This window comes from Oryctolagus cuniculus, chromosome 10, assembly GCF_964237555.1.
Source record: "Oryctolagus cuniculus chromosome 10, mOryCun1.1, whole genome shotgun sequence".
In the NCBI taxonomy this organism is placed as follows: domain Eukaryota; kingdom Metazoa; phylum Chordata; class Mammalia; order Lagomorpha; family Leporidae; genus Oryctolagus; species Oryctolagus cuniculus.
In genome coordinates this window covers 59831453-59854868 of record NC_091441.1, presented here as the reverse complement: position 1 = coordinate 59854868, position 23416 = coordinate 59831453, and the positions used below count along the sequence as shown (strand labels likewise).

The 23416-nt window shown below is 41.5% G+C and overlaps 1 protein-coding gene across 3 annotated transcripts in view; it reads left to right on the top strand.

Annotated features, from left to right (window-relative positions):
- Positions 1-23416, top strand: part of LPIN2 (lipin 2) — a 99033-nt gene that overhangs the window by 72092 nt on the left and 3525 nt on the right. For all 3 annotated transcript variants that reach the window (XM_051851363.2, XM_070050416.1, XM_002713608.5), the window contains exons 5-19: positions 900-1007; positions 1941-2064; positions 2875-3220; positions 6495-6594; positions 10268-10455; positions 12185-12278; positions 12672-12741; positions 13523-13612; positions 14352-14434; positions 17279-17423; positions 18108-18256; positions 18759-18845; positions 22110-22262; positions 22412-22526; positions 23193-23296. In XM_051851363.2, coding sequence (XP_051707323.1) covers positions 900-1007; positions 1941-2064; positions 2875-3220; positions 6495-6594; positions 10268-10455; positions 12185-12278; positions 12672-12741; positions 13523-13612; positions 14352-14434; positions 17279-17423; positions 18108-18256; positions 18759-18845; positions 22110-22262; positions 22412-22526; positions 23193-23296 — 1956 coding nt within the window. The remainder of the gene's footprint in view (positions 1-899; positions 1008-1940; positions 2065-2874; positions 3221-6494; positions 6595-10267; positions 10456-12184; positions 12279-12671; positions 12742-13522; positions 13613-14351; positions 14435-17278; positions 17424-18107; positions 18257-18758; positions 18846-22109; positions 22263-22411; positions 22527-23192; positions 23297-23416) is intronic.

Below are 23416 nucleotides of genomic sequence, written 5' to 3'. Positions count from 1 at the left end.
ATCCTCCGCCTGCAGCGCCGGCACACCGGTTCTAGCCCCGGTCGGGGCGCCGGATTCTGTCCCAGTTGCCCCTCTTCCAGGCCAGCTCTCTGCTGTGGCCAGGGAGTGCAGTGGAGGATGGCCCAAGTGCTTGGGCCCTGCACCCCATGGGAGACCAGGAGAAGCACCTGGCTCCTGGCTTTGGATCAGCGCGGTGCGCCGGCCGCAGTGGCCATTGGAGGGTGAACGAATGGCAAAAGGAAGACCTTTCTCTCTCTCTCTCTCTCTCACTGTCCACTCTGCCTGTCAAAAAATAAATACAAATTTTAAAAAAAAGCATTTATCATGTTTTTGTGTCATATTGCTCACATCTCCACATGATGTAGATTCTGTCCAAGTAAACAAAGTTCTGAGATAATCCCAAGGCCAAACAAAGAAAATTGTTGCTGAGTTTTAAATTTCTGAGCCATAGCTCTTTAATGTTCTTATATTTTCTGTAATATACAGAGGAGTAGACTTAGAACCAGAGTTTATAGTTGTTCTGAGTCCAGCAACTTCCTAGGTTTTTTGACTTTGAGCAAATTACAAAACTTTTTTGAATCAGTGGTTACCTGATATCTAACATAGAATATTACTACTTCAGATTTGTATTCATTTTCTCCTTCTAGCCTTTGAATCATTTACCCTGAAGAGATGTAAGAAGAAATTTTTAATTATATTTCTCTTCTAACCTTCATCTAGTTTATATTTGAATAGTGATTGCTCGAATGTGGTGAACCCCCTTCTATTTGCCTTTGAAAGGGATTAGTTATTCATCATTTGTCTCTGTCTGTATTGTTGAGGTGATTTGTCAGTAGATTTGGAGGATATTTTAAAGCTGACATCAGTGTCGTCCTTTCCTTTGTTTTTTCTTTCCACAGAGGATCTTCGACTGCTTCCTTAAAGGAAGAAGAGTATAAGGAACCTTTGCTTTTCCATTCTGGAGACCACTACCCCTTATCTGATGGAGATTGGTCCCCTTTAGAGAAGTAAGTATCTTTGAAATTTCTTGGTTTCTTAAAAGAGGAAGGAGAATGTATTAAATAGCTTTTCTGTAACTTACAGTAATGATACTTCCCATTTCTCCAGTACAGTAGAGGAACTGAAATTTATTTTAACTATTTATTTATTTATGTGAAAGATGGACTGGCAGAGAAGAGAGGTCTCCCATCTGCTAGTTCATTCCCCAAATACCAACCAGGAGCTGGGTATTTGGGCCAGATCAAAGCCAGGGACTCAGAACTCAGTCTGGGTCCCCCACCTGGCAGGGACCCAAGTCTTTGGTCTCTCCTCTGCTGCCTTCCCTTGTGCATTAACAGAAAACTGGATTGGAAGCAGAATAGCTGGGACTCAGACCAGCCCTCTGCCCATGAATATTTCCTTTTCATTAATATGAATCTTTTCTCTCAGTAACTGTTCTTACACGTGATCTGACTTATTCTAACAGTGTTGGCCACTTGTAATTCTGAATCATCAGCACAGAATTTGGCCATCTATAGTTCTTCTAATTTTTCAGTGTCAGCTGCTGACTGGTAAATGTGACTAATATAGTAAGAAAACATGGAATCATGCTGTTTATTCTTCAATACAGTCCTCATTATTATGTTATTTAACTTGCATTTCTGTGCTTTTCATCTTCTTTAAAATTATCTTTCTCATTGATTTCTTATGAGAAGCCAATGAGATAATGCATATATGGTATTGAGGGAGGACTTAGCAAGTCCTCAATAGAAGCTAGTTAGTGTTGTTTTATTATTATTAAAGAACTCAAGTGGAAGAAATAAATGATGTTTCCCTAAATAGTTTATTTGCAGGATAAAGTTAATATATTCAAATTAGTTTCCTTTCATCTGCCAATCTCAATGAAACTGAAGGTTTCTCAACTTTAAAATCATCACATTTCTTTGTTCTTGTGTGTGCAGCACCTATTCCCAGGCAGTTTGTCCTAAGAGTGACTCAGAGTTGGAGGTGAAACCTGCCGAGAGCCTGCTCAGATCGGAGTCTCATATGGAGTGGACATGGGGCGGGTTCCCAGAGTCCACCAAGGTACTTGGTCTTCTCACAAGTGGAATGTCTCACTGGATTTGAGAATCCAGTGCCTGCATCCATAAGAAAAGGAAGCCATTGCTGACCCAGCTCATATGACTATAAATGACAGTAGTGCCCTCCTGTGGTCAGCAGAATCAATCCAAAGTTAATGGTTTTCATAACATTTGGACCATGTTTTTGGAACAGAAGAGATTCAGCAGATGTGTTTTTCTATTGAGTGAATAACATTATTGGTTGTTAATTAACATAAGGAAAATTTTTAAAGGCACCCAAATAAAGGAAACTAAAATTTCTGCCCTGAAATTTTAAATAGGAAATTTTTAAGACTTTTTATTTCCAGCTCATAATAAAATAAAAAGCTGGGGGAGATAACATATCTTAAAGGAGAAATTAGCTTGATCATATTGAATTTAGTTTTACAAAAATGTACATTTTGCAGTTAGACTTTACTTCCTGTTTAAATTGTTTTAACTCAGCTTTGAGTTAGTTTAAGCAGAGTTAAATTTTCATTTAGTACTCTTAAGTTTTTTTCCCCCAAAATGAATGTTCTCTACCTCTTAATACCTAAAAATTGTCTTATTACTTCAGTCGTCTTCATTGTTTAGCTCTTCATGCAGTTATAACTCTTATAAATATGATATTAAATGCAATTACTAGCTTTTCTCCATTTTAATTTGTACACATGCAAAATAATATGTTTAATGAATGTCTTGTTATATATAAAGTAATATACTTAGCAACTAAGAAATAAATCATAAAACACCTTTGAGAGTAGTTTAATTTTTTTTTTAAATTTAACTTTTTTAGGTCACCAAAAGAGAGAGAGGTGATCATCATCCTAGGACAGCTACCATTACACCATCAGAAAATACCCATTTTCGGGTAATTCCCAGTGAGGACAACCTCATAAGTGAAGTCGAGAAGGATGCTTCCATTGAAGAAACTGTCTGTACCATAGTGAAACCCAAACCCAGAGCCTTGTGTATGCAAATGGGTGATGCAACTTCAGCTGCAGAACTTCTCGAACCTCTTCTTGAGAGTCCTCAGATTTCATCTATGTTAGATGCAGACCACCTTCCCAACCCATCCTTAGGGGAGGCTCCCTCAGAATTGAAACCAGCTGCTAAAGTAGACTCGCCGTCAAAGAAGAAAGGTAATCATGTGTTTAGTTTGAAATCAGGTACTCTGCACTTACGTGGTAAATTATGTTGGTGTTTCAGATACTATGACAGCATTTGTATTCTCCAGTCAGAACCTTGATTATGAGTGCTTATTTACTGCGGCTTCCCCTTTTTGCCGCAGTTTCCTTTGGAGCAGAACTCTGTCTCCTGTTGCTACTCAGTAAGTCCTTGGGAGGCATTTATTGAGAAACTTAGTGACTGCATTCCAGTCATTTAATTAGTAAAACTGACCACTTTATTGACTAGGTAGGTCAAGTAAAGTGAGGAATAGTCTCAAACAAGTAATTGCATGTTTAAATAGAAATTGAATAGAGAAAAAAAAGTCTGCTCCCTGAAATATCTTAGTTGATGCCACATTAAGTATGCGTTTGCAATGATATGGAATAAAAATAAATAATATGCTAATTTTGATAGGTATTCTCATCTTTCATGATTATTTCTCTCTAAAACAGGTAAGAGAGAAGATATGGCCCAACTTGGCTAAACAATTCATCTCACTTTTGGAATACAAATCAGACTATTCTTACTATGTAAAAATATAACGTTGTCTGTTGATGCTTGGTACAATAAAAGCCAGAACATGCACATTCTCTTAACTCAGGCATTAGAGACTATTTTTTTTGAAGTGAAAACTTACCTAAAATTACTCTTCCTCATATATAGCCAGGCAACTACTTCCCTTTTTCTTAAATTCTAATATGAAAGGTTAGATAATCACAAACTGACTTTAGAAATCTCTACCACAGCTGTGGACCTTCTGAGTCACTCAGATAATTTATCTAAAATAAAAGAATGTGACTGTCACGTATTTGTGATCAGATCTGGCCATCTAGCTGATACTGGTGTGGCACCTGTCCTTTTCCAAATGCACGTTAACTGTTGTACTTTAATAAATGTGAAGAGAGATTTCCAGTTCTTCTAAGGTGAAAGCTTTGTTTCTGACAGGAAATAACAAATCTTTAAAAAAATATATTTGTTTGAGAGGTAGAGTTACAGACAGAGAGAAGGAGAGACAGAGAGAGGGATCTTCCACTTGCTGGTTCACTCCCCAAATGGCCACAACAGCCAGAGCTGAGCTGATCAGAAGCCAGGAGCTTCCTCTGGGTCTCCCACACAGGTGCAGGGGCCCAAGCGCTTGAGCCATCCTCTGCTGCATTCCTAGGCCATTAGCGGAGAGCTGGATTGGAAGAGGAGCAGTCAGAACACAAACCACGGCCCATATGAGATTCTGGTGCCGCAGGTGGATGCTTAGCCTACTGTGCCAACACACTGGCCCCCAAATCCTCTTCCTAGCACACAGGATCAGTGGTTCTTTCGACCTTGTTCTTTTTTCCCCAACTTTTTATTATGAAAATTTTGGCATATTGCCATGCATCACTTAACAGTGCAGGTATGTTCTGAGAAATGTGTCAGTAGTTCATTTTGTCCTTATTCAAACAGAGTGTGCTTACACAAACCTAGATGGTATAGGTCATTCAGTGTGTGGTCTCTTGTTGCAGTCAGTATACATGACGTATATGAGACTGCTGTTGGAGTTACATGGCACAAACTTTATTGACAGTAAATTTTTTTATATAGTTAGGAATACATCATAAAATAAGGATAAAATATATGGTATAATAAGCCAGCAAAATAGTTAATATGTACTATACATAATTGTGTGTGCTATATGCAGTTTTTTTTTTTAATGAGGAAAGTATAGTTTTTTTTTAAAGATTTATTTATTTATTTGAAAGTCAGAGTTACACAGAGAGAGGAGAGGCAGAGAGAGAGAGGTCTTCCATCCGCTGGTTCACTCCCCAGTTGGCTGCAACAGCCGGAGCTGCGCCAATCCAAAGCCAGGAGCCAGGAGCTTCTTCCAGGTCTCCCACGCAGGTGCGGGGGCCCAAGGACTTGGGCCATCCTCCACTGCCTTCCCAAGCCATAGCAGAGAGCTGGACTTGAAGTGGAGCAACTGAGACTAGAACCAGTGCCCATATGAGATGCCGGCACTTCAGGGCAGGGCATTAACCCACTGCGCCACAGTGCTGGCCCCAGTATATGTGCAGTTATTTTTAACTGGTACATAAAAATCCTACTTTCTTCAAATAGAAGTTACTCTAATAACACTATGCAGTAGAAATGTAATATGAGCCACATATGTAATTTTGAGGTCTTCTCATAGCCAACTTCAAAGTGAAATAAGCAAATGAACTTGTTTAATGATCTGTATGAACCAATAAATCCAAAATATCTAATTTAGCAACTAATTTAAAAAATGCTAATGAGGTACTTTGTATTTTTGTTTTAGAATAAATGGTATAGTTTGCATGTAAGAAAAAAAATAGAATTAGTATACTGCCATTTATACCAGAAACAGTTTAAGGACTCAGTAGCCACATATGATACTGGTGGTCACTAGAGGGAGTAGTGCAGATCTAGTGGCTTAATTACATTTGGTGTAAGTATTTTATTGTTTGAATTCAAGATTACTTTCTAAATATCGTTTATTATTTGTTAGAAAGTCAGTGAGAGAGCGCACTCCTATCTGCTTATTCATCCCCTAAATGCCTACAACAGCTGGGGTACCAAAGCCAGGAGCCAGAAACTATCTCCCACTTGGGTGACAGAAACCCAATTTTTTGAGCTGTCACCACTACCTCTCATTGGTCTAATTAACAGGAAACTGAAGTTAGGAGCCAGAGAGAAGTTGAAAAGGCCAAGTGCCTGCAATCCCATAAAGTAATCCTGAAGGTGACTTTATGGGATGTATTGGAGTACTTTGTATTGTATCTCATGATGATCGTGACTAGTGATCATTTGTGTTGTCTGCAGATGCAGCCATTGTAAAGGATCTGTGTCTTCCCGCAGTTAGAAGGTGATATATAGGTTGATACTGGGGCACCACGTGAATATCCTTTTTCCCAATGATACTCTTCCCTTCATAGGTGATTGTCTCAAGCTTGGTCATGTTTGTTCTTATCTATAAATATTTTTAGAACTTCACCATTAAATATACATTGTCTAGGAGCTAGGGTTATTTTTGTGATAGCAAATGGAAGACAGAATGAGTAAATCACATGTGTTTATTGAGCACTGAATTTCTCTGCCATTGGCTGGGGTCATTGAGAACTAACATAAATAAAAAGGCTAATTGATACTTTCAAAAGTAAAATCATGGTCAGTCTTATGTTTGCAAGGCTTTGTTTTCTTGCAGAGTTGTAAATGAAAAATAAATTATCTGATATGATTTTCTTATGAAAACAGGTGTCCACAAGAGAAGCCAGCACCAAGGACCTGATGATATTTACCTTGATGACTTAAAAGTCCTGGAACCTGAAGTTGCAGCTCTATATTTCCCTAAAAGGTAGTGTGTTCTTTGTGTATTGAAGGGTGGACAGCTCTGAAGTGTTCTGATTATTTCATCTGAGGAAAAGGAACAAGGTAAATTGTCCTTAAGCTGAATCTGATGATTGCTTCAGGTTTTGGAAAATTCAGAAATAGTGCATGTGTTGTTTGACTGTAATGACTTGAGATTATTACCTACTTACAAAAACAGTATTGATAAATTGAGAAGACAGATATTAGTTAAACTTACATAAGAATATCTAGCTTTTGTTAGTCATTTCTGTAGTCATTAATGCAAACTCAATATGCTTGGGGAAATTTGTTAGCATTTGTTTCCTTTATTCTGTGGGTTTTTTGGGTTTTTTTTGTTTGTTTGTTTGTTTGTTTGTTGACAGGCAAAGTTAGAGAGAGACAGAGAGAAAGGTCTTCCTTTGCCGTTGGTTCACCCCCCAAATGGCTGGCTCACTGCACCGATCCAAAGCCAGGAGCCAGGTGCTTCTTCCTGGTCTCCCATACGGGTGCAGGGCCCAAGCACTTGGGCCATCCTCCACTGCCTTCCTGGGCCACAGCAGAGAGCTGGACTGGAAGAGGAGCAACCGGGACTAGAACCCGCGGTTGCGGCGGCAGCCTATTCTGTGTTTTAAAAGTAATGCACCTGTATTTGAAAATGCTTTACAAAAAACATCTTCTCCCTTTGGAGTCTGGGATCCTAGACATTTCCTGAATTCAGCCTGGATCTGGTGAGGCCCCATCCTAGCAGGCTGTGTTCCCCACATTGATGATAGCTCTCACCATTGTCACCCAGTCTTCCTCCTGTCTCTCATGGTTTTTCTCTGTGAATAACACAAATGTGAACCTCACATGTAGTAAACTTGAACTGTCTTTTCATGTTCATTTCCAGTCATAGGAAAATTCTATGTGATTACAAAAAAGTCAACTTTTCTTCATGGAAAAATGACTTGAATATGTTGAACCACAGACACGTAACCAAACACCTTTAAATGAGTTACTGGAAAGCTCTCTGCTGTGGCCCGGGAGTGCAGTGGAGGATGGCCCAAGTCCTTGGGCCCTGCACCCGCACCCAGCGGCCATTGGGGGGTGAACCAACAGAAAAAGGAAGACCTTTCTCTCTCTCTCACTGTCCACTCTGCCTGTTAAAAAAATAAAAATGAGTTACTGGAAAACAGATTTCGTTTTATTTATTTTTAAAGATTTATTTTACTTATCTGAAAGAGTTACAGAGAGAGGTAGAGACAGAGAGAGATCGATCTTCCATCTGCTGGTTCACTCCACAGATGGCCACAATGGCTGGAGCTGTGTGGATCTGAAGCCAGGAGCCAGGAGCTTCTTCTGGGTCTCCCATGTGGGTGCATGGGCCCAAGGACTTGGGCCATCTTTTACTGCTTTCCCAGGCTACAGCAGAGAGCTGGATTGGAAGAGGAGCAGCCAGGACTAGAACCGGTGCCCATATGGGGTGCTGGTGCTTCAGGCCAGGGCATTAACCCACTGCGCCAGAGCACCAGCCCCTGGAAAACACATTTCATATTTCATTGTAATAGAAAGAGGGGATTGATATAAAGATAAACTTAACTTTTTGCAGAATTTTTTTGGTGATTTGTAAAATTTCATCCTAGTTCCATGCCCTAAATTTGCGTCTAAATATCTATGTACTTTGTAGTAACAGGTTTTTTTTTTAATGGTAAATAAAACAAACTTTTTTCACACTAGGAAAATAAAAATATAAGCTATCTTGAGAATTATCATCTTTCTATTTCCCTGTCCTTAATCATTTATTTACATTGGTATTCTTTTAGATTTCTTCTTTTCCCTTTTAAAAAATGGACAATATGACTAATGCAATGAGATCTTATTTTATTATAGTGTATCTCTTTAGGCATTTACTACCTTAAGTGTCTTCCTTCTTGAACTAATTATTTCTTGAGACATTTCATAAATCCTTAGAGCATCTTTTACCTATAGGTTTTTGTTTTGCCATGATCGTTATCTTTAATATTAAACATCCAGTATTTGTCATCGTAGCTCAACTTGAGTGTAAGTCCCATCACTCTTGGGAATCTAGCAGCATGTGGAGTCAGAAGACATCCTCCATGTGTTTGAGTGTTGCTACTGGTTGGAGAGCATCCGAATGGCATCACAGTAGATGTTTGTTTTTTTGCCCATGTGATAATATTCTGGTCCTGTGTTTTGTAGGAGAGATTACACACAGGGATTCAGGAACACAGGCTCCTTCCATCTTAATACTCCACCATTCTTTTAGGGTCTCAGAATCCAGTATTTATAGGCAGCAACATTTGTATTTCTAAATCCAATATTTATAGGAGAAAGGGTCATTCGAGGGAGGGCAAACTGGAAAAGGTTACTGCACAGCCTTTTGCCCACATTGACAACTTGATCGTACAGTCATACAGCCACACTAACTGTGAGAGTCTTTACTGTGTGTTCCTGTGAAAGAGGACATGGTGTTTATGAACCCAGAGCAACTTTTGTATGTGTTTTAGCCAGGATTAACCTTGCCCCTTCATGCCAGCAGCCTAACAACAGGCTGTTAACCATTTACCAACAGGTTTTGGCTTTTTACCATTTCCAGCAAAGAACGTTCTGCTGATCCAGTCAAATTCCGCTTTGTGGTACAAGTGTGCTATTAAGGAAGAAAATTTCGAAAACTCTTAAGTCTTTCATTGCTTCACATGCACAGCATAACAGCTTTTGAAACTGCTGATTACAATGCATCTGTACTCCGCTGCTGCCCTCTATTGCCCGATTTTGAGACTTTTTCTAGTGATACATCACTGGATCTCATATATTTTTAAAATCAATTAAAAATGCTATGTTTTTGAATACAATAAATGAATTGTAAATTATAAGATGGTATCTCAAATGTCACATTAGATACTTAAAGGGGGTGGAGTAATGAACATCTTGGTTTAGAAATGTAAAGTGCCATTTCCTTGTTCTTTTTCTGTTAAATTTATGGTCCATAAAAAAAAGGTTTCCCTTATGACCTAAAAACCTAGCTTCTGTAACGTATCTAGCAAAATGAAAATACTAGGTGATTATCTTTAGTTCTGGTCCTCATTGCTTGAAGAACAGTTTACTTCCAGTTTGTCTCAGTATATGTGTTTCTCTTGAGAATTTTCTCTTAATTTCTGCTTTGTTTTTTTTTTTTTTTTTTTTTTTGTAAGATAATAGATGAATTTAGAGAAGCTTTGTTTTTAAGACTACATCCTTGGATTATAGTAATTTTCTACAGGAAATACTTAGAACCACAGCTTTTTATAGGAAGTTAGGATCAAAAGTCTTCGAAACATCAGATTTTTCTTAATTACCCTGTCATTTTCATTGTGGAAATTTAAATAAATGCTTATAACTCTAATTAAGACAAGAAAGGTCATAGCTGAAATGTTTGCCTTATTGCAAATGACTGTAGTGATTTTGTTCATATTTATGATATCCATAGTTAATTCCTTAATAGTGCTATTTAGCTTTTCCCTAATATCATCTATGAGACAATTCTAAACACTCCCTATAGAAGCTGCAATCTGATTAGAGATCTGTTTATGTATTTTATAGGGTTATTTGGTTTGAGCCCCAACGAATTATGGAGTAAACTAGGAGTACAAGAGGTTGTATTAAAGCAAAATACTTTCCCTGTTTTCTTTCCACTTCCACAGTGACTTGGACCCTGGCTCCAGGCAGTGGCCTGAGTCGGACACGCTCTCTGGCTCCCAGTCCCCACAGTCTGTGGGAAGTGCTGCCGCAGATAGCGGTACTGAGTGCCTCTCGGATTCTGCTATGGACTTGCCTGATGTCACTCTCTCTCTTTGTGGGGGCCTCAGTGAGAACGGAGAAATTTCCAAAGGTATGCCAGGGAATAGTGCTCTTTCACCACCCCAGGATACGACCTGGTCATCACTTTGCAAACTTGTATTTAGTCAGCTCAAAATGTTTGAATGCTCTAGAGATCTTGTGCAGGTAGTAATGTTTGGCCCTTTTCCCCTTATTTAAAGTACCTTGAAGATTTTACTTTCAAATTAAGAGGTTGAGATTTCTCAAGCTGCCTGATGCTTACCAGCTGGGGTCAGATCATATTGTGTTGGTTTTCTTAATTGTAAAGTTGTTGGAATGTTTATGGAACTGGGCCCAGCTGTCCTCTTGGAAAGCACTGGGCCTTAGACATGAGGGTAGGGCCCTGAAGTTATAGGAAATTGGTTGTCCACTGAGTAACTGTTCTTTCTGGCAAAAGATGGGGTAACTTTTCTGTCTCAGGCTTGAGAGTTGGCCCACAAGGAAAGATCTTCGCAGAGACACTTAGGACACTCCTTTGTGGTTGGTCCCTGTGGATGCAACCATCCGAAATTCTTCAGCCTTTTGGTTTTACTTTGCTTTCAAACTAAACTCTTGTTTATATTTTCCCAATTTAGCTGGTAGCCCTTGATTGATTTTCCTCCAAGTAAAGGTTTTCTTTCCATGAGTACCATCACCTTTTGTTTGCTCTCCCCATCAGAGGACCTGAAGTTGTGATGTGGTAGAGCAGGTGCCTGAGCCCTAGAACTGTGTTCTGCTGAAGTTTTTCTCTTTGGGCTCACAGGACACTTGTTAACTAGGCCTCTTTCTTCTTCATCTCTTCAATCTGTTTGTTTGCTTTATATTTTGCAAGAAATTAAGAGTGTGTTATGACTAAGTCCTCCTAAGAACAAAATTAAATAGACCATGTTCTTTTTATAATCTTTGTAAATCCTCAGTAGGCTATATATTTTTGTATGTTACAAATACATATTTTTAATATATAAGAAGAAAAAATTTATACAAATTTATACTTCTGTTTTAAATATTGATAACTTAGGTACTATTTGTTATTGGAGGAAGCAGAAACAGAAGTGAAGGTAAATGTGCGTGTCCTCTGAAAGAATTATGCACGGGAGATATTTCTGTTAGCCCAGATCTCTTGGAATGCAGGTTTAGAGACAAGGCACAGAAATTCATGCAAAACCTCTGTCTCAGGAAGAACTTGAGGTTTATTTCTTGACAGACCCTGAGCCAAATTCTGGGTTTATTTTTTTCTCTGAGCAATTGTAAATAAGTTGTTACTGTTTTTACCAATATACCGTGCGCCTAAAACTCAGCCCCATGAGTATTCCTCATTACACAATTCTCTGTCTATAAAGAGTTTCTCTGTCTGTGAAGGGAATAGAATTTATAGCTTTATTAGTTGCATGTGCGTGTGTGTGTGTGTGTGTGTGTGTGTGTGTCTCTTCTGTCCACATCTGTGTGTGTAGCTGGCTGACTGGCCGTATCTGTAATCTGTTTTCTTAAAAGTCTGTAGTGTGCCCTTTTTGCCTGTTTGTATCTTTGAATTAGGGAAAGAATGAGTAGAATAGGGTTAGAATAGAAAGGAAGTGCTCTTTCTTATTTGGGAAAAAAAGAAAAAAAATCTTGACATTTTGCTTTTGATAGAATAATGAAAGTGTCTTTTTAAAGAAAGAACTTATTTTAGTCTACTATTCCTGTAGTGCAGAGTATTGTAATAATCTAATATAGGAATTTATGTAATCTCTAACCAAATTAATCGCTTACACTTTACATTGCAGAAAAATTCATGGAACATATCATTACTTACCATGAATTTGCAGAAAACCCTGGACTTATAGACAATCCTAACCTTGTAATAAGGATCTATAACCGGTAAATACTCTTGGTTTCTTCATTATTAAACACTCTTGTAGTGTTTTACAAGTGCTGTTTTTAAGAGTTTATCTTGATTTAAAACTTGCCATATAAGCAAGCCAATTAACTAGTGACTTTGAAGTGAAAGTGAAGTCTCAGCTTCAGTTCTGAATGAGGTGTTGAAGTGTCACTCAGTTTTATAGATTTTAAGGCTTCCCTATTCAGAGACGTTTGGCCTGAATAAAAATTACTCATATGACAAAAATGTAGCTGGTCATCTTTTTTATTGAAAATGATATGAAATTGCGTATTTTGTTTCTTTCTCTTCTCTTCCTCCCTCCCTACCTGCCCCCTTCTCCTCTCTCACTCTTTCCTTCTGTAATGGTTTTGCACAATTTTTGTTTCCCACAGTTATTATAATTGGGCTTTGGCTGCTCCGATGATTCTTAGCTTGCAAGTATTCCAGAAGAGTCTGCCTAAGGCAAGTGATCCACATTTGATTTCTTCTAGAAAGTATCCACAGTATAGAGTACTTTGAAAAATGTTAGAAAAATGCATGTGTGTGTATTCCTGAACTGGGTACTAACCTGAAGTATCTTAAGTTTAATATTCAGTATAAAAGATCATAAGAGTTATATGTGCCCTCTAAATTTATCTCATGCCCCAAATATAGCAGGTTAGCTAGGCTGCCACTTCTTCCTGTCATTTTTATTAGGTGTTTTTACCAGTTTCTGATTGTATGTAAAAATTGAGAAATTTACTAATTGTAAGTTAAATATGGAACGAATGGGAAAAACTGTTTCTTATCACTGTGGGAAGAAGCAGCAGGAAGAAGGTGGTAGAGCCTACAGAAGCTTGACATCAGTGTGGTTAGGTCAGATTGTGGCTTAGACACCTGTTGTGTGGAACCTCAAAATTTATTTTTAATCTGTCTGCCAAGATGTTATGAGCCTAGTTGGTCCTTTTAACTCAAGAGAACCACGTTTTCCAAAGACAGAGAAATGAGAACTTCCTAACTGCCATCCCCTCAGGTCCTAGATGGCCGAACTGCCTGTCTCACACCATAGAACTGGCAAAAAGTGATGCTTGCATGAAAGCAGGACACTTTCTGTTTTTCAGAGGTGTTAAAATCACTTTGGGAGCTATGAGAGTATCGCTCACTCTCCCGAACAAGGCACCATCCTACAGGCTAATGGTAGAAAATAGTGAGATGCTCTGTGACCGATAGATTGCCCAAACTAACCTGAGCTGGTTGTTTCCAGGCCACAGTTGAGTCCTGGGTCAAAGACAAGATGCCAAAAAAATCTGGTCGCTGGTGGTTTTGGCGTAAGAGAGAAAGCATGACCAAACAGGTAACAGATCTAGAGGTAATCATTTCCATGGGCTGAAAAGAAATGAATCTTTCCTTTGTTCAAGAAACTTTTTTGCAACTACAGAAAATGCTACATGGTGCTATTTTTAATAACAGTTCCCATTTTTGAGCAGTTATTGTGAACAAGTACAATGCTAGTTGCTTTATGTACATTACCTCCAGCCTTTACTACAGCTCAATACTAGAGATATTTAAATTGCAATTTTACTGGTAAAATCAGGTCTTAGTTTCCCAAAGCTTTCTGAGAAAGAGGATTTAGAGACTTTGGCTTGTTTTTCAAAGCTCAAAAGGATAGTCATGCCTGAACTAAGTTCAAGTGCGACATCAGCTTAGTCTCCAGGCTGCCTTCTAGTCCTTTCTCAAGCAGATTCTGAGCTGTACTCCGAGGAGGAGAGACAAATATCAGTCACTTCCATTTTGCAGTCCCAGTGTGTCTGCCAGGGATCTTACAAGTTTGGGCTAGTTGTATTCTATTTTGTGCCTTGAAGTCTTGCTTTTCTAAGATCTTTTACCTCTGGCTTTGAAGGGACAGCTTTTTGTGTGGCAGCACACAACTTCTATCTCAGATTTCTGTCCTTTGGCTCAAAGTAGTATCTATTTTCTAAGCATTTTTAAGTTGTGGACTCAGAAAGCAGTTTTCTTTGAGAGGGTTGCTGATGAACTTGGGCTTGTCTGTGGGGAAAACATTTCACAGTGTCATTATCATCCTTCTGTTTCAGTTGCCAGAGGCCAAGGAGGGAAAATCTGAGGCACTGCCGTCCAGTGACCTGCCGTCAAACACCAAGGAGCCAGCCAATGCCAGGTGGGGGTGCCTTTACCTTCCTTCCTGCTCACAGCTCTTGGGCTGCTCCTGCTGTGGCTGTTGCAACTAAGTTGGCTTTGGCAGTTTTATTTAATTCTTAGTCAGAAATGTCGTCTTCTATAGACCGATGTGGCATTGAATACTTTGTTCCACTTTGTAGTTGACAGCTTCTGGTTTTCTAAAAATATGTGTGTGTGGTGGGAGGGTTATATAGGGGGTAAGGGGTGGATGGGTAAGGGGTGGATGTAGATGTGCTCGTCACTGCTCCCTGAATACCTTGTCCCTGCTGTGAAGCCATGGAATTGGGTGTCTAAGGCATGGCTCTGGGAAGGATCCTGTGGGTCGTGTAAAGAGATGCTATCCCAGTGTCTCTGCTCGCTCTGCCTCCTGTCAGGTCCAAAGGGAAGACATAAAAAGAATGTAAAGGGCTGGTTTGAGTGCCTTTTGTTTCCCAGATGAAGAGGTATCCTCTGGACGTTTGGACTGGCCACCCCTGAGGGGTTGCTCCCATACAGTGTGCCCCATTCTTATTGCTGCCATCTGTTTACATTCCCTAGTCCAGTTCTTCTCCACCCCTAACTCCTGAATGCAGTACTCTGTATAAACTTAGTTTCTTTTCTTACCTTGTACCATTTTCTTTGTAGGAGTGCATAAATTTTTTTTTACTAGTTTTTTAAAATCAGTTTAGCTGCCGGCGCCGCGGCTCACTAGGCTAATCCTCCGCCTTGCGGCACCGGCACACCGGGTTCTAGTCCCAGTCGGGGTGCCGGATTCTGTCCCGGTTGTCCCTGTTCCAGGCCAGCTCTCTGCTGTGGCCCGGGAGTGCAGTGGAGGAAGGCCCAAGTGCTTGGGCCCTGCACCCGCATGGGAGACCAGGATAAGTACCTGGCTCCTGCCATCGGATCAGCGCGGTACGCCGGCCACGGCGGCCATTGGAGGGTGAACCAACGGAAAAAAAGGAAGACCTTTCTCTCTGTCTCTCTCTCTCTCACTGTCCACTCTGCCTGTCAAAAAAAAAAAAAAAAATCCGTTTAGCCTGGGGCCAGCATTGTGGTACAGTGAGATAAGCCACTATCTGTGATCCTGGCATTCTGTATGAGCACCCATTCAAGTCCTGGCTGCTTCACTTCTGATACAGCTCCCTACTGATGCTCCTGGGAAAGCAGCAGAAGATGGCCCGAGTGCTTGGGCCCCTGACACCAGTATGAGAGACCAGATGTAGTTCCAGGCTCCTGGCTTTGGCCTGGCCCGGTTCTGGCTATTGTAACCACTTAGGGAGTGAACCAGTGGATGGAAGATATCTCCCCCGCCCCCCCTTTCCCTCTTTCTGTCAACTCTGCCTTTCTTTTTTTATTTCACAGGTAGAGTTATAGACAGTGAGAGAGAGACAGAGAGAAAAGTCCTCCCTTCATTGGCTCACCCCCTAAATGGCCTCCACGGCCGGCACTGCACCAATCCGAAGCCAGGAGCTTCTCCTGGTCTCCCACATGGGTGCAGGAGCCCAAGCTCCTGGGCCATCCTCCACTGCACTACCAGGCCACAGCAGAGAGCTGGACTGGAAGAGGAGCAACCAGGACTAGAACCGGCGCTCATATAGGATGCTGGCGCCGCAGGTGGAGGATTAGCCAAGTGAGCCATGTGCCAGCCCCCTGCTTTTCAAGTAAATAAAAATAATTTTTTTTATTTTTTTTAAAGAACCATTAGCCAAGAGCTTCATCTGGGTCTCCCATATGGGTACAGGGGTCCAGGGGTCCAAGCATTTGGGCCATCCTTTGCTGCTTTCCCAGGTGCATTAGCAGAAAGCTGAATCAGAAATGGAGCAGGGACTGGGGCTGTGGTGTAGTAGGTAAAGCCACTGCCTGCAGTGCCGGTATCCCGTATGGGCACCAGTTCGAGTCCCAGCTGCTCCTCTTCCGATCCAGCTCTCTGCAATGGCCTGGGAAAGCAGTGGAAAATGGCCAGAGTGGGAGACATGGAGGAAGCTCCTGGCTTTAGATCGATGCAGCTGTTGGAGCCATTTGGGGAATGGACCAGCAGATAGAAAATCAATCAATCAATCAATCAATCTCTCTCTGCCTTTCAAATAAATAAACCAATCAATCTTAAAAAAAAAAAAAAAAGGTGGTAATATCTGTCCCACAAAATCATTTAAAAAAAAAAAAAAAAGTGGAGCAGCCAGGACTCGAGCCAGCACCCATGTGGGATGATGTGGGATGCCAGCACTGCAGGCAGATGCTTAACCATCTACACCACAGTGCCAGCCCAAAAATCAATATTTAAAAATATATAAAATCAGTATAGTCATTTGTTGCTTAACAACAGGAATGCATTCTGAGAAATACATCTTAGGTGGTTTTGTTGAATAGGAAATCAGAGTGTGCTTGCACAAACCTATATAGTGTAGCTGCCTACATACCTAGGCTGTATTATAATCTTATGGAACTGTTGTTGTATGTGCAGTCTGTGGTAAACTGAAACATTATGTGGCACTTGACCATGTGAAAACAATTTTTTTTTTGAATTTGTACCTTTTGAAACATAAATAGCCTTTTCAACAGGAGTCAGTAGACCTCATAGTATTCACTGAGGATAGCAGAAAATTTCAGATCATAACCAGAAAGTAACTGTGCTAGTTATGAGAGGGAAGGGGACAGTAGCCTTCTCAGTTAATGATACAAATATTTTAGACATGAGAAATTGTAGCGAGGGAGAAATGACGGAGCAAACAACTTTTTCTGTTCCTAGAAAGCATTGAGGATGTGTTTTATTTTCTTGATCCTAAATGAAGAGCTCTTGGCAATTAAATCCCACTGCCTCTTCACTAATTGGGTTGATGTTGAATAGGCCAGCTGAGGACGACTCATCAAGTGACGAGGGGTCTCAGGAACTCGAAGAATCTATTAAAGTGGACCCTATACCCCCTGAGCCCCTGAGCCATGGCAGCACAACCTCATATAAGAAGTCTCTCCGACTCTCCTCTGACCAGATCGTGAGTGTTCTGTGATCCATGTGGATCCAGTAGAACGTCAGTAACTGTTTAATTGGACCTGCTTACTCTTCTGTTCCCTCTTGTTCCCTGCCATAAAAACACTACATGGTGTGTGGTCATGTAAATGATCATCTATAGGGGACAGTGTCTCTGTCTTTCAGGCCACCTGGGGATCCTGTGACATGGGTTCTTCCAGCACCAGAGCTCTCTCATCCCCAGGAGTGAGCTGAGGAATCTATTTTTAATGTGTTTCCCTGACACATCTTCCACAGCCAACCCAGCACTGAGCCATGGAGTATCTCTTGAGAGCCACAACAGTAGAAAAATACCATGTTTAGGCATAATTTCCCTTTTCCATTAATTCCCCCCCTGACTTTGACCCATTTTCTGCTACCAGTAGGAGCCTGTGGTCTAGGCAGTGATTCTCAATGTGGAGGAAGAATAGAGAGGTTTGTTTTGTGGGGATCAGGAAAGTCCTTGGAGTCCCAGAAGACTGTTTCAGCAGTGGCTCCCTCAGCCCATGTCATTGTGAGCACGCTCAGCACTAGGTCAGTCTGCATCCTAACACCAGAGGAACCATCCTGCCTTACGGTTGTTGGAATCCTGAAACACCAGTCATTGTAAATTTTTAAACTCTGCTCCAGATTGTTTTCAGCTGATTTCTCTTTATTCTCTTTATGAAAGGCAAAACTGAAGCTCCACAATGGCCCAAATGATGTTGTATTCAGTATCACCACCCAGTATCAAGGCACCTGCCGCTGTGCCGGCACCATTTACCTCTGGAACTGGAATGACAAGATTGTCATTTCCGATATCGATGGAACAATAACCAAGTAAGCCCGAGCTTAGGAAGTGATAGACACTGGGGCAGGGTGGGGGTGGGTGTCTGCACCTGGGGCACCCAGCCCACAGGCATAACCAAGAGTGCTTTTTAAACCGTATGCCATGCAACATCCTTAATGTCATCTACACTCATTCTAGAGATGAAGGAAGATGGGTGGAGGCATATAAAAGGACAAAAATAACTTTTGGAAAGATTAAGATATTCAGCCTCCAAATTCTGACATTAAAAGAAAACAAACTTGAGATTAGGGAGGAGGAGGAGAAGATGCATTATCTCTGAAAATGAACATTTGCTCTTTGTGTCACTCCACTTTTAGAAGCACCTTAGTAAGTACATTGCAGGAGGCTGCCTCTCAGTAGCAGAAAGGGTGATGAAATTGGTTTTGTAGAGTGTCCACACCTGCTCCCCAGACAGCGTTTATTGGCAACTGATATGCAACCAAACAGGAAAACACTCGGCTTTGTGAATTCCTATTTCTACCTTCTTTTTAGGTCTGATGCTTTGGGACAGATTCTTCCACAGCTGGGTAAAGACTGGACTCATCAGGGCATAGCGAAACTCTACCATTCCATCAATGAGTAAGTATCCCCTCCTGTGTCCCCTGGCTCTGGAGGGCTGGAGTTGTGCTTTAATCATTAAAGAAAAATCGCATCTTTGGTCAGTCTACATGCGTTGTATGTTTATGGCCCAGCTATTCCTGCTCTTGCTTCCCACCCCTTTCCTTACAGCCTCACACAAAGAAAAGTGGCAACCACCACTAGGAGCCTGAGCTTTGTGTGTCCAGCTCTGCAGCACGATAATATCTGAGCTAATTCTCACACTGCCATGAGTTTTAAGCACTAGCTGTATCTATGAGTGGTCTTCAAAAAAGTTCACAGGAAATGTATTCTGGAAAAAACTACTCAGGGATTTCAGCATCTTTGTGTTAGTTATTTTTAAATTCCATATTTCCAAAAATGTTTTGTGGTACCTCAAGTAGTGATAGTTGTAATTTTTTTTAAGATAGAATTTAACAAGAGGGGTGGGCATTGTGGCACAGTGGGTTAAACTGCTGCTTAGGATGTCCATATCCCATATCAGAGTCTAGTTCAGCTCCCAGCTACCCTGATTCCAATCTTGGTTCCTTTTGTTGTACTTGGGAAGGCAGCAAATAATGGCCCAAATATTTAGCTCCCTATCATGTATGTGAGAGACCTGGATGGAGTTCAAAGTTTCTGGCCTCAGCCTAACCCAGGGGAGTGAACCAGCGGATAGAAGATCTGTGACTCTGCCTTTCAAATAAATAAATCTTTTTAGATATATCTATATCTATATTAGATATAGATATCTAGATATAGATAGATATATACATATACATATACATATACATATACATATACATATACATATACATATACATATACATATATTGGGGCCGGCACCTTGGCATAGTATGCTAAGCCCCCGCCTGCAGTGCTGGTACCTTATATGGGCTCCAGTTCGAGTCCTGGCTGTTCCACTTCCGATCCGGCTCTCTGCTATGGCCTGGGAAAGCAGTAGAAGATGACCCAAGTGCTTGGACCTCTGCCCCTGCATGGGAGACCCAGAAGAAGCTCCTGGCTTCAGATTGGCTCAGCTCCAGCCTTTACAGCCATTTGGGGAGTGAACCATCAGATGGAAGACCTCTCTCTCTCTCTTCCTCTGCCTCTCTAACTCTGCCTTTCAAATAAATAACTAAATCTTTAATATGTGTGTGTGTGTGTGTGTGTGTGTATCAAGAAAGTTGATTTTCATTCCTGGTTGATTTACAGTTTTTTTTTTTTAAGATTTATTAATTTGTTTGAAAGGCAGAGATACAAAGATGGGGGAAGAGTTACAGAGAGAGAAAGAGAGACAGACAGACAGAGAGAGAAAGAGGAAGAGAAAGAGAGAGAAAGAGAAATATCTTCCATCTGCTGGTTCACTTCCCAAATGGCCACAACAACTGAGCTGGGCCAAGCTGAAGCTTGGAGCCTGGAACTTTATCTGGGGTCTCTAGTGTAGGTGCAGGAGCCCAAACACTTGGGCCATCTTCCACTGCTTTCAGGCGCATTATTGGGGAGCTGGATTAGTTGTAGAGCAACTGCCACTTGAACTGGCACTCATATTGGATGCTGGTGTTTCAAGCGGCAGCTTAATCTGTTGGGCCACAACACCAGTTAACTATTTCCTGAAATTTTTTAACTGTAATACTTTGAGTAGATACTACATGCATGCATGGGAAAGCAATTCACTCATAGGGTGATCCCTTTCTGATGATTCCTTTTTTAAAAAAAATTAATTAATTAATTTGAAAGGCAGAGTGGGAGGGAGGGAGGAAGGGAAGGATATAAAGATATCAAGATCTTACATCCGCTGGTTCATTCCCCAGATGGCCACAATGGCCTGAGCTGGGCCATACCAAAGCCAGGAGCCAGGAGCTTCTCCCAGGTCTCCCACATGGGTGTAGGGGCCCAAGGACTTGGGCCATCTTTTACTGCTCTCCCAGGAGCATTAGTGGAAAGAGCTTAATCAGAAGTGGAGCAGCCAGAACTTGAACCAACAACCATAATGGGATGCCAGTGTTACATACAGGCAGCAGCTTTATCTGCTGCACCACAACCCCAGCCCCTCTCAGTACCCTTTGAGGGAAAACATTGCCATCTAAGGCTTTTGTAGGACCCTAATGCTACAAATAAAATTGATTTGAAAAATTAGAGCATATTCATGTTTCTCCCTCTTCTTTCTGTAACTCTGCCTTTCAAATAAATAAATAAATCTTTTAAAAAAAACTAGAGCATCTTCAGCAATAGTGAGAAGGCAATACTACTAAAATTACGAATGTGACAGCTAACCAAAAATAATTTTGCTCCACGTCTGTGGAATGGTTTTTATTCTGTAAATTGTCCTTTTAAATAAAATCCCTTGTTTCTTTCATTTACAGCAGATAGTTAAGAGATAGTCTAGAATTTTTGTTCTGTGATCTGACTTGTAGGCTAGATGCTTAGTGTATCAGAATTTATAAATTTAGCATAATCTCTAGTTTGCATAGTTTCATTGTTTTCGTTGGAGAGGTGAAGTCTTGATAATCCTAACCAGCTACCTCTAAATTCTTGAATTTATCAGAGCATGAAAATGACATTTTTTTTAAAGGATTGATTTATTTGAAAGGCAGAGTTACAGAGAGGCAGAAGTAGAGGGAGATCTTCCATCCACTGGTTCACTCCCCAAATGGCTGCAATGGCCAGAACTGGACTGATCTGAAGCCAGGAGCCAGGAGCTTCTTCCGGGTCTCCCAAGTGGGTGCGAGGACTCAAGAACCAGGGCCATCTTCCAGTGCTTTCCCAGGCCATAAACTGAGAGCTGGATCAGAAGAGGAGCAGCCAGGGCTCAAATCGGTGCCCATATGGGATGCTGGTGCTGCAGGCAATAGCTTTACCTGCTACACCACAGCACTGGTCCCGAAAACATTAATTACATCTGTTGAAAGAAAAGTGGGGGCCAGAGTTGTAGCATAATGGATTAAGCCACTGCCTGCAATGCTGGCATCTCTTCTGGGTGCCAGTTTGAGTCCAGTCTAGCTCCCTGCTCATGTGCCTGGGAAAGCAACAGACGATGGCCCAAGTGCTTGGGCATCTGCCACCCACATGGAAGACCCACATGGAAGACCTGCAGTAAGCTCCTGGCTTCAATCTGGCCCAGCCTTGACCATTATACACTTTTACGGAGTGAGCCAGCAGACAGAAGAGCTCTCTGTTTTTCAAATAAATTAAAAATAAATAGAAAAGTGTTTTTTCTTCCTTTAGTAAAAACACGTGGGCTAAACAGGCTATGTTTTCTTTCAGGAATGGCTACAAGTTTCTGTACTGTTCTGCGCGTGCCATCGGCATGGCCGACATGACCCGAGGGTACCTGCACTGGGTCAACGACCAGGGCACCATCTTGCCCCGAGGCCCTCTGATGCTGTCGCCCAGCAGCTTGTTCTCTGCCTTCCACAGGTGCCTCCCCAGCGTTCACCCTTGTCTACCTCTGCATGTGGGATGGAACCAGGGACCAGACACAGAATATTTTCAAAAATTTAGGCACACACACTAGGGAAAACCATCGTTTTGAGTTTGGTGATTGTATTGGTGTATTTTTTCCTTAGGGAAGTGATAGAAAAGAAACCAGAGAAGTTCAAAATTGAGTGTCTAAATGATATCAAGAATCTGTTTGCCCCGTCCAAGCAGCCCTTCTATGCTGCCTTTGGAAACCGTCCAAATGTAAGTGTCTTCTCGGCTCCGATTCTGATGGGGGTGCAATTCAGAGGGGTGGGCTTTAAAGGGCCTTAGCCATTCTTCAGCAGGCTTTGTCAGCAAGAGAAAATGTCCTTTCTGCTCTCCAGGTTTTCACTTGATCTGTTCCAAATTCCTGTAACAATTGTGAGAATCCTGTAGGTACAGATTGCCTCAGAATTTGTACAAACAAAGGCACCTACTCTGCCCTGGGGCTTCAGTTCCATTTCCTTAGGCTGCTCTGGCTCACGTTCTGAGAGGCTCTTAGCCTTGTCCTTGGGCCTGCTCCAGACCCAGTTTGAATGCTCACTCTTCCTTATCACCTCCCCCACCTGCCTCCCTTCCTCTGGGGCCCTTGAATCTCAGGCGTGCAGAAGGCATTGCTTCCCGGCCTTTTCCTGCTCCAGGGCCACTGGCTTCTCCTTCTTGGCTGCCCATGGTTCTGACCTTCCCATGTGTTGAACTTGGCACAACTCTTCTTAGTTTGGGTTTATCTGAAGCTCAGTGTCAATGGCAGGGCTGCCCTGTGCCCAGCCCCACATGTTTTCCATAGAATCTTCTGTTTATGCAGTGCTGTGGCTCAACAAGGAGCTGGAGAAGCATCTCCTAACTTCTTCTCCCTGGAGTCACCCTGCTTGATGTTTCCTTCTGCAGGATGTCTATGCATACACACAAGTTGGAGTTCCAGACTGTAGGATATTCACCGTGAATCCCAAGGGTGAATTAATACAAGAGAGGACCAAAGGAAACAAGTCATCGTAAGTGTAATTCCCAGTCTTGGCCCAGTGTCCTGCAGGAAGCGGGGGCGGGGGTGTGTGCACATGGGGATGGACATTCACTAAGATCAGCCCCATCTTGGAGGATGAACCTCTGGGTGT